This window comes from Aquila chrysaetos, chromosome Z (assembly GCF_900496995.4).
Source record: "Aquila chrysaetos chrysaetos chromosome Z, bAquChr1.4, whole genome shotgun sequence".
In the NCBI taxonomy this organism is placed as follows: domain Eukaryota; kingdom Metazoa; phylum Chordata; class Aves; order Accipitriformes; family Accipitridae; genus Aquila; species Aquila chrysaetos.
Genome location: NC_044030.1, coordinates 47721636 through 47734489, shown reverse-complemented (window position 1 = coordinate 47734489; position 12854 = coordinate 47721636). Strand labels below are relative to the sequence as shown.

The following is a 12854-nucleotide window of genomic DNA, read 5'->3' as shown; positions in this document are numbered from 1 at the left end:
AATACTTGCAACAAGACATTCCAGAGTAAACTCAATATTTCTTCCACTAACATATTTACCAATTCCTGTAAAAGATCCTGGTTTAGGAAGGATGTGTCAGTTAAATTATTCAGAAAAATATCTTTTCTGCATACTCAAGTACAGTGCTTCCTCAGACTTCCATCTCTTCCTTTGACATTACAACAGATTAGATTTCAATTTCAGTGAAAACAGCTACACTATCTGTTCATTTGCAGCTAATCTGCATTATTCTAGATAGGGGCATCTAGAGTCGGGTTGTGATGATGGGTATCCCCATGATCCTATACCATGGGCTGGGTGGCACAGAGCTTCAAATCTAGACACACAACTTCTTTTTTAGTTTCATGTTTAAAGAAAAAAAAAAAAATATTCATAAGACATGTAATCAAAACTATATAAAAGCTCTTACGGCTTCTCTGTTAAAGGATTTATTTTCATTAATATGTTATTTCCCATTCAGATCACATTTCGGCTGTGGACCTTTTTGCAAGCTTGCAAATAGGGAAAAGATTGGACAACATGCATTTGTGTCAATACTGATTCAAAATAGTTCATAAATATTTTTGAGGAATTTTCTAACTGGGATTAATTGTATTTGGTTTGCACTGCACAAAATATTTATCATTCACCTCTCTTTCATCATGGATTAGCCAATATTTTATTAGTGCCTCATGAAATACTGAATTGGCATTGATCTCGGCAACAGGAACTCCACGCTTTAATCGAACATGCACCTACTTCTATAATTAGCTCTAATACTTACTAGTCACCTGTTGGAGTAAATACCTTTCTGTAGCTCCAGAGATTTGGCTTGGCTATCCAGAAGACACAAAATGTTATTTAACTATCCCCTACATAAACAAATAACAATAGCCCTTGCTGTACTAGAAACAGGCAGAATAGCTGTGTGTGAAGTCATATCAAGATGCCATCATTTTAGGAACTAACAGTCCCATTCAGCTTAAATAAGCTCAAGTTTTTTCACTCATTTTAATGGAACCACGAATTCATCTTAGGGATGCAGATTGAGAAACACTTCCACAAGCTTTTTCAACTTGTCAGTCCGCCTTCCAGACATAAGCCCTGACTCTACTATGATTGTGTGCCAAAGTAATTTATATGAGGAAAATCTGGACCTTCTAGGAAGCCTCTAGGAAAAACTTTGGAAACCCTGGTTACACAAATCCTCCTCCAAATTGCAGTAGAGCAAAACAGACCTGTACGATCATGTAGTTGTGACAAAAATAGTAAATCACTGGGGAAGGTATAGCTCAGTGCACATGCAGTGGAAAGTACTAAGGGGACAAGACAAAGAAGTGGGACAGCATAAGCTTTTTACTGTGCTATACAGTCTATAATGCTAATCAGAGGGTGCATATAATAACAGAAGGAGCATTCAAGAAAAGGAAACACAAATGACAGAGCTTTACTTTAAACAATTGAACAACATATGACTGCTGTGGAAAACTCAATGCCCTTAACAGAGAAAAGTCTTGTGAAAACAGGAAAAAAAACCCCCAAAAACAGGAGAGCTGGTGGCATGTCGCAACTGATCCTAGGAGGAGTGGAACTGGGCGGTGTCTTCCAATAAGACCAAGAGGCAGGATGAGCAGTCCTGTGTGTCTCAAAAGAGGATGAACCCTGCTGCAAAATTACATTGTTGTAACTTCAAAGAAATAACAGACAACAGTAACCAGCAAAAAGTTAATGGGCAGATGAACCACTTGTGGTATTGCAATATGTAGATTAAATTTAGCTATCTAGGCTTTTAAAGCTTATTTGACATTCTGAAAGTGATTTGATTCTCCAAAGTAGCTTTACATCTACTGCCATTTCTGGGATCTCTTTTTTCTTTAAAGGAAATGATTGTATTAAACATTTCCAAATATGTCCTTAGAAAACTGTGCTGCTTCGGTTGTTTCTGTATGTTGAAATGAATACCAGTGAGGGGATCTATTGACAATAAACATCCAGGTTAAAACAATAAAGCATATTTTACTCCCTATCTACAATGAGGAGCGAGTATCATATTCTGAAGCTTCAGAATCACTCCAGTCCAGCTGAGACTTGTTTGGAGTGGCATAGCCATGGCTTGGCTCCCACTACCACACAGAAAGAGGAATGACATAATAAATGAATAATAATAATAAATTATGCTTTGCTCATTGTCTACATTCAGGGTGTGATAAGAACAGTAAGAAAAAATTGAGGAAACTAGACATTCCATTTTCTCTTGTAATACTTGACCCTAACAGTTCCCATTATTAATGGGGGATTATTGTGGTTAAGAAAACTTGTCCAAGACAGCTTGGGTGTTATTATTTCACTGAGTAGTTTACCTGCCAAAACTAGGAGTGAAATTTCTTTGCAGAACAGACAGAACTAATTCACAATTAGTCAGTGACTGCAAAATTGATTTGCTATTATGGAACATTAGAATAGTTTCATCTTAGACAAAATTAAGCTCTTTGTGTGCTTTTCCCTCAAGCCTTCACAAAAGCAAGGTACAGATAGAGAACAATTGAAACTGCAGTATGCCATCTGAAGATGTACTTTTTCTGGCCTCCTCCATTTTATGTGTTTTCTCCTCAATTTGAATATAAGCTTGGTGTTGACTTTCAGCAAAAGAATTTGCATCTGGGAGATTTGCTACAAACTTCTGTATTCAGGTGTTGAACAGCAATTGCTTGTTGTGTTTCCAGCTAAAAACCCAGAAAAGTCCCGGTTTAGTGTTTCAGTTTTATTCTAGACTGGGTTGTTTCAATGCCGTTGCTGCTTTGGAAGAAGTACCACATGGAGGACAATGAAAGACATGGTGCAAGTCATTGTTATTCTTGAGAAATTTTAAAGGGTTTAAGCTTGTTTCTATTTCAAAGAGATGAAACTTCAAGGCATGTTTGTATTTGTTGTGATTTGTCCCATTACAGAACTGCCTAAAGGTACATAACTCAGAGCTTGATTTGCATCTGAGTTTCCTCAAAGGGGAAAGGTGCAGATGTGACATTTCAAACGTGGCCCAATTCTATACTACAATAAATTATTTATCCCTGGAGCTGCTACAAGGTTTTCAAGAGAATCAAAATGACTGGGAATATACAAAGAGGAACATGAGATTCCTAGCCCTAGAAATTTACTTTCTCATAATTATGCATGAAATGTTATTGATAACAAAATACCAGAGGCAAGAATGGAATAGTGAGTCCCAAGATGATGGTGATTTAAGAAAAAGACATATAGTGTAATTGATTACTAGACGGATTTTTTGAAGGGTGTTTTAAGTAAAAAAGTAAATAAGGTTTGCCAGGTAAAGATTCTTCCTAACATAAGATTAGCAAGAACACCAGCCAGAACAAAAGTACTGAAAGAAGCAATCTTAAGATAACTGTGGCACAGCCAATCTGTTTTACTGTGTTTGTTTAATAGCTAGCACAGACAGGTTCTAGTTCATGACTGGGGCTACTACACACCCTTTAAAAGATTAAGCAAAGCAAGAAACATTACAGTGAATATTAAAAAATGTAAGTAGAAACCCAAAGGACCATAGTTAAATATAACTTGGAGTCAAGTCTTTTTCTCTTTTGCCAGTTTCCTTTTTTTAGCAGTAGTTCTAGTGCTAATTCTGTGTCATACATTATTTTATTGCTGTAAAAAAAACTCAGAAACATAATCTGTCAAAAATGTTTTTATTTTCATAAGATTGCATTTTTTTTAATCAAACACCCTCAATTAATTGTTCAGATGGTTGCTTTTCTCTTTTTTTTTTCCTTTTCCATTCTTTCTTCTTTCCCCCCCCCCCCGTAGCACGAGGCAAAAGAGGGGTGGAAAAGACAAAATTGTGCCTTTATATTTTTGTCTTCATAAAAAGAAAAATCACAAAAAAGTTCCTTTCACATAAGGGAAGCACTCTTTCAGAGAAGCCTTTTATCTAGGTCCCATATCATGCTATATTCTTCACATCCCAGCGAAGCTATAACATATTCAAAATAGAACACTAGAGAAGCTAGTTATACAAATTAATTAGTTGTGTGTTATTTGGAAGAAGATTCCCAGTGAAGCTGCCTTCTATAAACCCGCAGTGAGACTGCTTGTTGAGTTAGTGATACCAAAAGCCTTCCTTTTGGACTACAATCTAAAGCTAAACTCCTGTTTTTAATCCTTTTTGACATAAGGGTGGGGTGCAGAACAATAGCAGTGAAGTAGCAATCCTGAGCAACTGGTCTCACCTGCCTAAACTGGATTACACCAGTCTGCAAACAGTTTGTTCTGTATTTGCTTTTGAAACTGCTGAGTAGCATTTGGTTCTCCCAGTTCCTGGTGCTGTATTGTTCATATTAATCTAGGAATTTGTCACAAGTTGTATGCCTGGAGTTATTCTAAGAGAACAGCATATTTGACCTACGGTTCAAAACAACCTGCCTGTCTCATTAGCTGAGACCAGTCTCAGCACAATGGTTTTGGCAATGATAAATGCGGGGGGTTTACCTTTAATTAGCAGAGAAGGGAGACAGCAATACACTTCCATGAAGCAATCCTCCAAAGCAGGGCAAACTTTCCTCTAATGTAATAACGGTTTCATCTGGAAGCATTTGATAACTCTGTTTATGTGAAATTAGGGCTGAAATTGCATAAAACACTCCTTAACTAGTTTCACCACTACTGGAAATGTAGCAAGAGCATCATAGTTCACATTCTTTCAGCTGAAACAAGGAATTGTGGACATTTGTAAAATGCTCTAATGAAACCCTTCTAATCTTGTGAGTATTTGTGCTTTTAGGTACTTAACATCAGCGTGTATTTTTTTCAGTTATAGTTAAGTCTTCTACAGCTTTGAGTTTCATCTAGTAAGGTTTGGTCTCCTGGCAAAACAGACAGTGCTAGCCACAGGAAACAGTGGGAAGAAACCTGAGCCGTGTCTCTCATTTTACTTTCTGCAGGTATCTTGTTGCCTAGTGAAACTCTTGCATTTTTATAGATTAAATATTTATGTACACAGGGTGGGAGGCTGCCAGAAAACACCAGAAGTTAACTCTCACCTCTGGAAACACGGGCCCTCAGAAACAGTCTGATTACAATGGATGAAGGTAATTTTTTAGGACATAATGTTTATTTAGTAAAAACCAAAAATATTCATGTATGTTATATTACGGCATAATATATTATATACGTGTATATATATATAATATTATATATTATAATATATAATAAGGCAACATATATTACGGTTGTTGAGAGTGGAAGAGTGCAGCCAGGCCACTATTATATTTAAGAAGCTGAGTGAGAAGTGTGAAGAGGATAACCGTCTATTTTTAAGCTTCTCAGCTGTAAACAAAAGTCAAGGACAAAAAGAATCCACTGATATGAAGGACATACTAAAAAAGCTGAGTTGTTTACATGGCAGAAAGATCCACAAGTGAATAAGTATAGTTTTGAAAACAGCTAATTATTTTTCAAAAGCTGTCTTGCTAACCTAGGAAAACATATGTATGAAACGTATGTTTCAAATGCTAGTGACTAGTTGGAAAGTTGTGTACATATCTTCATAAATGTTTAGAAAAGTGTGATAAATTAAAGTCTTCTGAGTAAAGTGACTCTGGGATTTACAACTACTTTGTGAATTTTTAGAAAAACAGGATTGAGTTTCCAGAGCTCAACAAGTCATTGAGTATTATTTGAGCCACGGCAAATGACCATGTGTGCTCATGTTTATGTACTGTCTCCCTTTAGGCATGTCATTTCAAGAAATACAATGTTAGAAAATGAACAAGAAAGATTGTACAAAGGAATGATCAAAGGGCTAATGAAAGTGGCTTCTGGTGAAAGACTGAGAAGTGGGTTTGGTGGTCTAATAATGTAAAAACCTTCTTTCTCAGAAGAATGAGTTCAGAAGTCTTCAAAAGTATTCAATTTGGCTGTAGGACAAGAAGCAATGAACTTAACTTTAAGAGGAGGGAATTTCAGTTGGACTTAAAGTAAAAAACATGGTAACTAAAAGGACATTTAACAAGGTATTAGATAAGTGATAAAAAATGGGTTAAGTAAGTAGTCCTACTTTCTTTTCTATAACATATTTTATTTAGGAATATTTTTTTGAAAGCTTAGACCTTTGCTCAAATTCTGCTCCTGTCCCTTCTACTTATTTCTTCCCTGAAATCTTAACTCTTGATTGCTGAAAAAAATAATCTGCAAGGCGAATAATTTTACCAGAGGATTCTGCCTCAAAGAAGAAAACATAATGCCACAACAAAAGGATAAAAATTTAATATTGCCTGCCAAATTTTGTGGGTTTCCTGCTAGATCCACAGAGACAACATGTATCCTAACTGTGACATCTTAATATTGTCATTAAATTGCACCTGTAGTCTTAAAATAATTTTTGTTATGTAGAGTATCTCTTACAAGATACTGTTGTGAGTGTTCAAACTTCAATTTTTTTAATACACACCCTGAGGTGGCCATATTTGGGGGCTAGCAGGTAACCAAGGTTGGGCCTCAAAAATTAAAATATTCAGCATCTACAGTCATTTTTAGTTTGATATTTTTATTGCATATGCATTTAGGGGTTTAGATGAGTGACAACAGAAGGCCAGATTCTGTCAGTGCTTTGCAAGGGTGTGTAATTAAAGAATAAGTGAACAGTTATGCAAAGCCTATAATAAAAGCAAGAGAGTTTGCCTTGCCCCACCTTAGGGAGCAGGCTGCTGAAAAGCTGTGTGAGGGAAAGATGAAGAAGATTTCTGGCTTTTTCTGTGCAGCTTGCAGATCCTGTCCATAAATCATAAGGGAACAATCTGCTCTTACCTAATATTAATGAACATATTTGAACTCTTCCCACACATATTAGTAAAAGTAATATTTTCTCACATGTCAAATATACTTCTCAAGCATTATGCTTAAAATTTAAATGCATTACTAAAGATTAAAATTAAAGGAAGACTGACATGGATGATTTAGAGATGACTAGCACTCCATTAGAGGGGCATTGTGATCTGTTTGTATTCTCAGGCAGCTGACTAAGGAATGAGCAAAGATTGGGAATACCATGGAATATCAAGTCTAACCAATATGAATGGAATAGCTACGTTTATAAATAAACATACAAATGCACACAATTTTCCAAGGAAAGTTAAATGTAGATTCTTGTCTTTGCTCCAGTATCTCTGCAGCTTATAGGACAAAATATGTGCCTTTACTTTGATTTTCAAGTGGAAAATAGTGATAACATTGACAAAATACAGCAAGAAAAACCCTTGCTCTTTGTGATAACAAGTGGTAATATTAACTGTTGACATCAAAGTCTTGTTCCAAATCAGCAATGTATTAGTTGATAACTTCTGTATATGCTCTTCTTCATGCCAATGTACTATATTAGGATAAATAAGGATTTTTAGTGTTAAAAGGAGAAGTCAACTGACTGACTGTGTAACCTTCTCTCACACCAGAAGTTAAGAAAAACAAGTTAAACAACACAGTTGATTGTCAACTCTGTGTTGTGGTTTAACCCCAGCCAACAACTAAGCACCACGCAGCCGCTCACTCACTCCCCGCCCCCCGCAGTGGGATGGGGGAGAAAATTGGGAAAAGAAGTAAAAACTCGTGGGTTGAGATAAGAATGGTTTAATAGAACAGAAAAAAAGAAACTAATAATGATAATGATAACACTAATAAAATGACAACAACAATAATAAAAGGGTTGGAATGTACAAATGATGCGCAGTGCAATTGCTCACCACTCGCTGATCGACACCCAGCTAGTCCCCGAGCAGCGATCCCCCACGCCCACTCCCCCCAGTTCCTATACTAGATGTGACGTCCCATGGTATGGAATACCCTGTTGGCGAGTTTGGGTCAGCTGCCCTGGCTGTGTCCTGTGCCAACTTCTTGTGCCCCTCCAGCTTTCTCGCTGGCTGGGCTTGAGAAGCTGAAAAAATCCTTGACTTTAGACTAAACACTACTTAGCAACAACTAAAAACACCAGTGTGTTATCAACATTCTTCTCATACTGAACTCAAAACATAGCACTGTACCAGCTACTAGGAAGACAATTAACTCTATCCCAGCTGAAACCAGGACACTCTGTTAGGCAATGCCATTGGGCAAGGCTATTGCTTAAGGCTGTGTAACCTGAGAATGTTAGAGAAAAAAATGTGGTTTGACCAGAATGAGTAAGAAGAAAAAGTCTGCATAATGCGTTTTCATGTGGAAAAAGTCTGAGTTGTAGCTTGTGCCAATGTAAACAAACCTCTACCTGTAAATACTGTCAGAGTTTATTGTTAAGTTGCTTTAAGGGGATGAGGTGGAGTTATAAAAGATTTCCTTCTCAGAGGAGGAATCTTTGTATTAACGATGCAAAGGCTGAATTCATATAACAGCAATCATTGCTATAAATGCATGCTTAAATATCATAGAACAAGCTGCTATTGATGTGATGCAGCACACAATGAGAAAGAAGGACCAGACTACTAAGACCATCCAGACCACAGGTAAATACGAGAGGCAGCTACTATTCCATCCACAAACAAGAGAAGAGGCCCCAAAAGGCCCATTTCCAACCACTCAGCTACGCTGAATATTGCAACTACGTTCTGTTACTTGGCTGCTTATATGAGTGATCAGCAGCAGCAATAAAAATGACAATTTCCACTTTTTTGTAAGCAACAAAGAGAAACAACATGGTCTTGATTATCAGTGCCCGTTTGTTCAGGGCATTGGGAGAACAGTTATTCTTTATCCACATCAAGTTTCATACTTCATTTTCCACATAATAAAGGGGGAGACACTCTGTACCTCTGCCCAAGTCAAAGAAGCAGTTGTCTTCTCTTTCATTATGTCCCTTCTGTAAACCATACTTTAAAGACACTCCCACCAACCCCTGAAAGTCCTCTCTGCCACTGCCCTTCCTTGTCTTGCATCAGAGCACAGAGGGTAGGACAGGCTTCATTAGCCCGTTGATGCTTTGTTAAGAAAGCCTAGTGTATGCACTTGCGTTATGGATAATACTGAATAGCAGAGAGTCTGTGCATTGGTAGAACAGTCCTGTACCAAGGAGCAATAAAGAAGCCTACTGTCAGATAGCCCCTCTACGTAAAGTTATTAAAAGAACATTTGTTTTACATATCATATATATTCTCCTGTCATTGCAGACAACCTTTTTTGTGAGATACTGCTACTGCCCTAAAAATGAGTGGGTAAAGTTAGAGGTATTACTCACAACACATGTGAGGCCTAGACCAAGCACTAAGTTAATTTGCCCCAACACAAATCACACTTTTCAACAAATTCCTGCACTGGTGACATTTGAGAAATTGCTGTGAATGCTAAAAGTCACGCCACTATTTTGCCATTTTAATGAAAATTGCAGTGTTTTATTCTTTGACATGCAGTGGGTCATAACACAATGACTGTTAAATACTATTAACAAGAAAAAGATTCAAAGATATGCTTGCTTTTCCATCTTCTTTTTCTGCCATGGCCTTGAAAAGTCTGTTTATTGCATAAAGAAATTAATCTGTGTGGGGTTTATCATACTCGTAGAGTGAGATGCATGAATATTTAACTGTGTGCATTACTGATTTAAGTACTGCATTTGCAGAGTCAAGGAAAGATATACAAACCTGGCTGACTTCTCCACTCCTTTACAGCATCCTTTCTTTGATGTCTGGAGCATTTCTTGGTAGAATAAGCTGTGCCTTGCGTTCCAGCAGTTCCTAGCCATGTAACACGCTTGCAAAACATGAAATTTGAACAAATTACATATCTGATGATTTGCAGAGACACTCAGAGCCCCATTATCAGAGCTGGTCTGGATTGGCTTTAAGTGTAACTGGAAGCCAAGGAAAGCTCACTTTGATTTTGAGAGCACAGGACTGTTTTAGCTGTTTCCTTGTATCTTGTATGACACTTAGCATACAAAGTTGGTATTGCAGTTAGCATTAAAGTGCCAAGATTCATTAGAATTTTCTGTTAAGGTAATCTCTGGAGGAGCAACCCTATATATCTGTAAGATAACTCTTAATCCCCAATATCCTAAGATTTTCTATAGTGATTTTTTTTCATCTGAAAGGCATTAAATTAATTAATGCTGTAGCTAGCAATACTCTGTGTAAAATATCCCACACTGTGGACTGAATACTGAGACATTACATTAAAGCTGGCCCAAGGATATAAAAGCTCTATGTGAGGTTACAACACTAATTTTTTCTTGACCATATGCAGAGCATGAACATGTTCTATCAGAATAAAATGACTGATTTTAATCTGTCTCTGTGGAGATTTTCTTTAAATAATCTACTTTAAATACTAGGGAGTGTGACTTTCTCCTTTTACTATAACATACGATAATTAGGAGTGCTTGGTGATCTTTCCTAAATTGTCTTAAATGCATTGCTATCTGTACTATGGATATTAACCGAATATATTTTTTTTTGTTTGTTTTATTTTTTTAACAAAAAGCTCCATTAACCACTGGAATAAGAATTACTTTTTCAGAATATGTCATTTGATGGGGTTTTTTTTCTGTTCCTGTTTTGGCGGGTTTTTTTGCACTTTTATTTAGATCAATATTCCTATTCTGAAGAAAGTATCCCCCTGTCATCACAATCTTGGTTCTGGAAGAAGAAGAATTCTGTTTCTCCAGCTGCTAAAAGCCAAAGCAAAACAGGTAACATTAGCCTTTTTTATTTGCAGACATTTGCACACACCAAATGGTTAGAAAACTATTAAAAGGCGTATGGCACCACTATAATGGAGGTGTGGGGTTTTATTAATTATCCATCAAACTTTTTAAGCAATAAGATGTAACCCATTGAAGCACAGCCTGAGAAAAAGATGTCAAGCTGTCGCACTTGGCTGATGGTCTGAATCATTCATTTCAGCAGCTAAACTGTAGTGCCTGTTTGCTCTAATTGCAGGTATAACACATGTGTTGCTGGGAGCAGCATCTTAGACCAGACTGGAAACTTGTGATAGGCCATAAAAATGGGACTGTGGGTTTGAGGTCTCTTGTCTCTTAGACTGGAGGTAGCGTGCTTAAGCTAATGGCACGTATCTGACTTTTGGAACGTTAGTGATACCAGTCCAGATTTTTTGTAAGGCTAATCTATTCTGTCCTAGCTTAAGTCCAGGGGTCCAAGCAAATTGTCAACCATTCTCTTTTTATATTTCAATATGTGGGTGAGAGGGAAAGAGAAAAGAGCACTTGGAAGAGTAGATCCTAGCTGTGTCATACCAATAGCTAGTTTCAGACGTGACCTTAGAATGACACTGGCTGACACACAGGCATTGTGATAGACCAAGTATCTTTGAGATTGGAAGACTAATGGGATAACTTGTCTTTCCATCCAGGGCTTTAGAATATACTACAATAGTCTCTGGCCCATTTGTTTTCATGTGCCAGCTGAACCTTTGTGTATTACAGTTAGACAATTGTGTGTTAACAGTCACCGTGCCACTTGAGTAGCAAATTATGACACTGTATGAAATAGTATCTGTTTCAGTGACTAAATACTCAGCTTGCTGCAACTAGCCAACTTAGGTAGGTCCCTATGTAGTTTTCGGACAGAACATGAATATACTTGCCACCTATGTGAACGTCAGTAATAACATTGCAGTAGCCTTAAAACTATAAATAACATACCTGGTTAAACACATGGCTCCACCTTCCCCCAAGGTTAATTTGAGACCTAACAATTCATTGACTCCAGCTGTGGAAAACTGACTGATCTATAAGGTTCAGAATAGTTTCAAGAGGAAGATGTCATACCTCTGTTAAAAAGACATACTACTATTTCAAAAACCACAACAGAGAAATTTCCGTGGGGCTTTGCCATTTTGTAACTCCATGAAACTAAACTTAATTACATACCAGTAAAGAAACAATATTTGCATCACTTTTCTTTTTCTCTTCCAAAGGTGAGAAGAGGGAGATAAGAGGCGTCTTTGCTTTGTGGTTAGCAAATTTCAGAACTCAAAAAGTAATTGCCCATAAACTCTGCAGAATTCAATTAGGTCAGCTAAGAATCTCAGAGATGAGATGCCAGGAGACAAGTACATTAATTCAGCTCCTGATGAAGTCGATGAGAATTGAAGTTACTCAGGGTATTGACTGCTAAACTTTTTATTCTTTAGAAAATTTAAGTTAAACCTCCCAATGGTCCAAAATTAGGGACCAAAGAAAGATATTTCCCTACTGCTTTACTTGTGGGTTTTTTTTCTGTCATTTATATATGATCACATTAGGCTGTTGGAACAGTGTTTCTTGTTATTCTGATTACTTCTGGTATCTGATCCAGAATGAAATCAGGGAAAAAAAAAGTGAAATTAGAACTGACTCTTCTGACAAAATTTTCAACAGAAGATGTACAAGGAGAGTGTCAGTTTATCAAAATCACAATCTTGTGTGGGGATACTGAGACATTAAACACATAACAAGAGTTCAGAGCAGACCTAGACAAGAAATTGTTATTGGTACCAAAGAGATATCTACTCTAAAATGTGCATTACTCAAAAAGTTGAGGCAAACACTTATGTTCTCGTTCCACTGGAGATGAGGAAGTTGAATATCAGGTTGTGCTTCAGCGGATTAGCACACGCATAGGAAAGCTCAGCTCCACGGCACCCCTTTCTGCATCGCTTCTCATGCTAAAACTTTCTATGCTGTGCTGCTTACCCATGAGCCAATTTCCTTGCTATGATGCAGCATAGATCTTCTTATGAAATTTTCTGAAGGTAGTTGCAATAATGCAAGACATGCATAGGCCTGAGGCAGGTTCCCATGACTGCTGCTCAGAAGTTTGTATTATAGGGCAACCATGCCACATGATTCTTGACTTGCCAGT

General features: G+C 37.2%; 1 protein-coding gene across 1 annotated transcript in view; it reads left to right on the top strand.

The window, feature by feature from the left end:
* The first annotated feature begins 4696 nt into the window (after nucleotides 1-4696).
* The window catches only part of LOC115337206, a 34741-nt gene continuing 26583 nt past the window's right edge, over nucleotides 4697-12854 (top strand). The window contains exons 1-3 of the mRNA XM_041121109.1: nucleotides 4697-4775; nucleotides 4956-5102; nucleotides 10574-10678. Coding sequence (XP_040977043.1) covers nucleotides 5093-5102; nucleotides 10574-10678 — 115 coding nt within the window. The 5' untranslated portion in view covers nucleotides 4697-4775; nucleotides 4956-5092. The remainder of the gene's footprint in view (nucleotides 4776-4955; nucleotides 5103-10573; nucleotides 10679-12854) is intronic.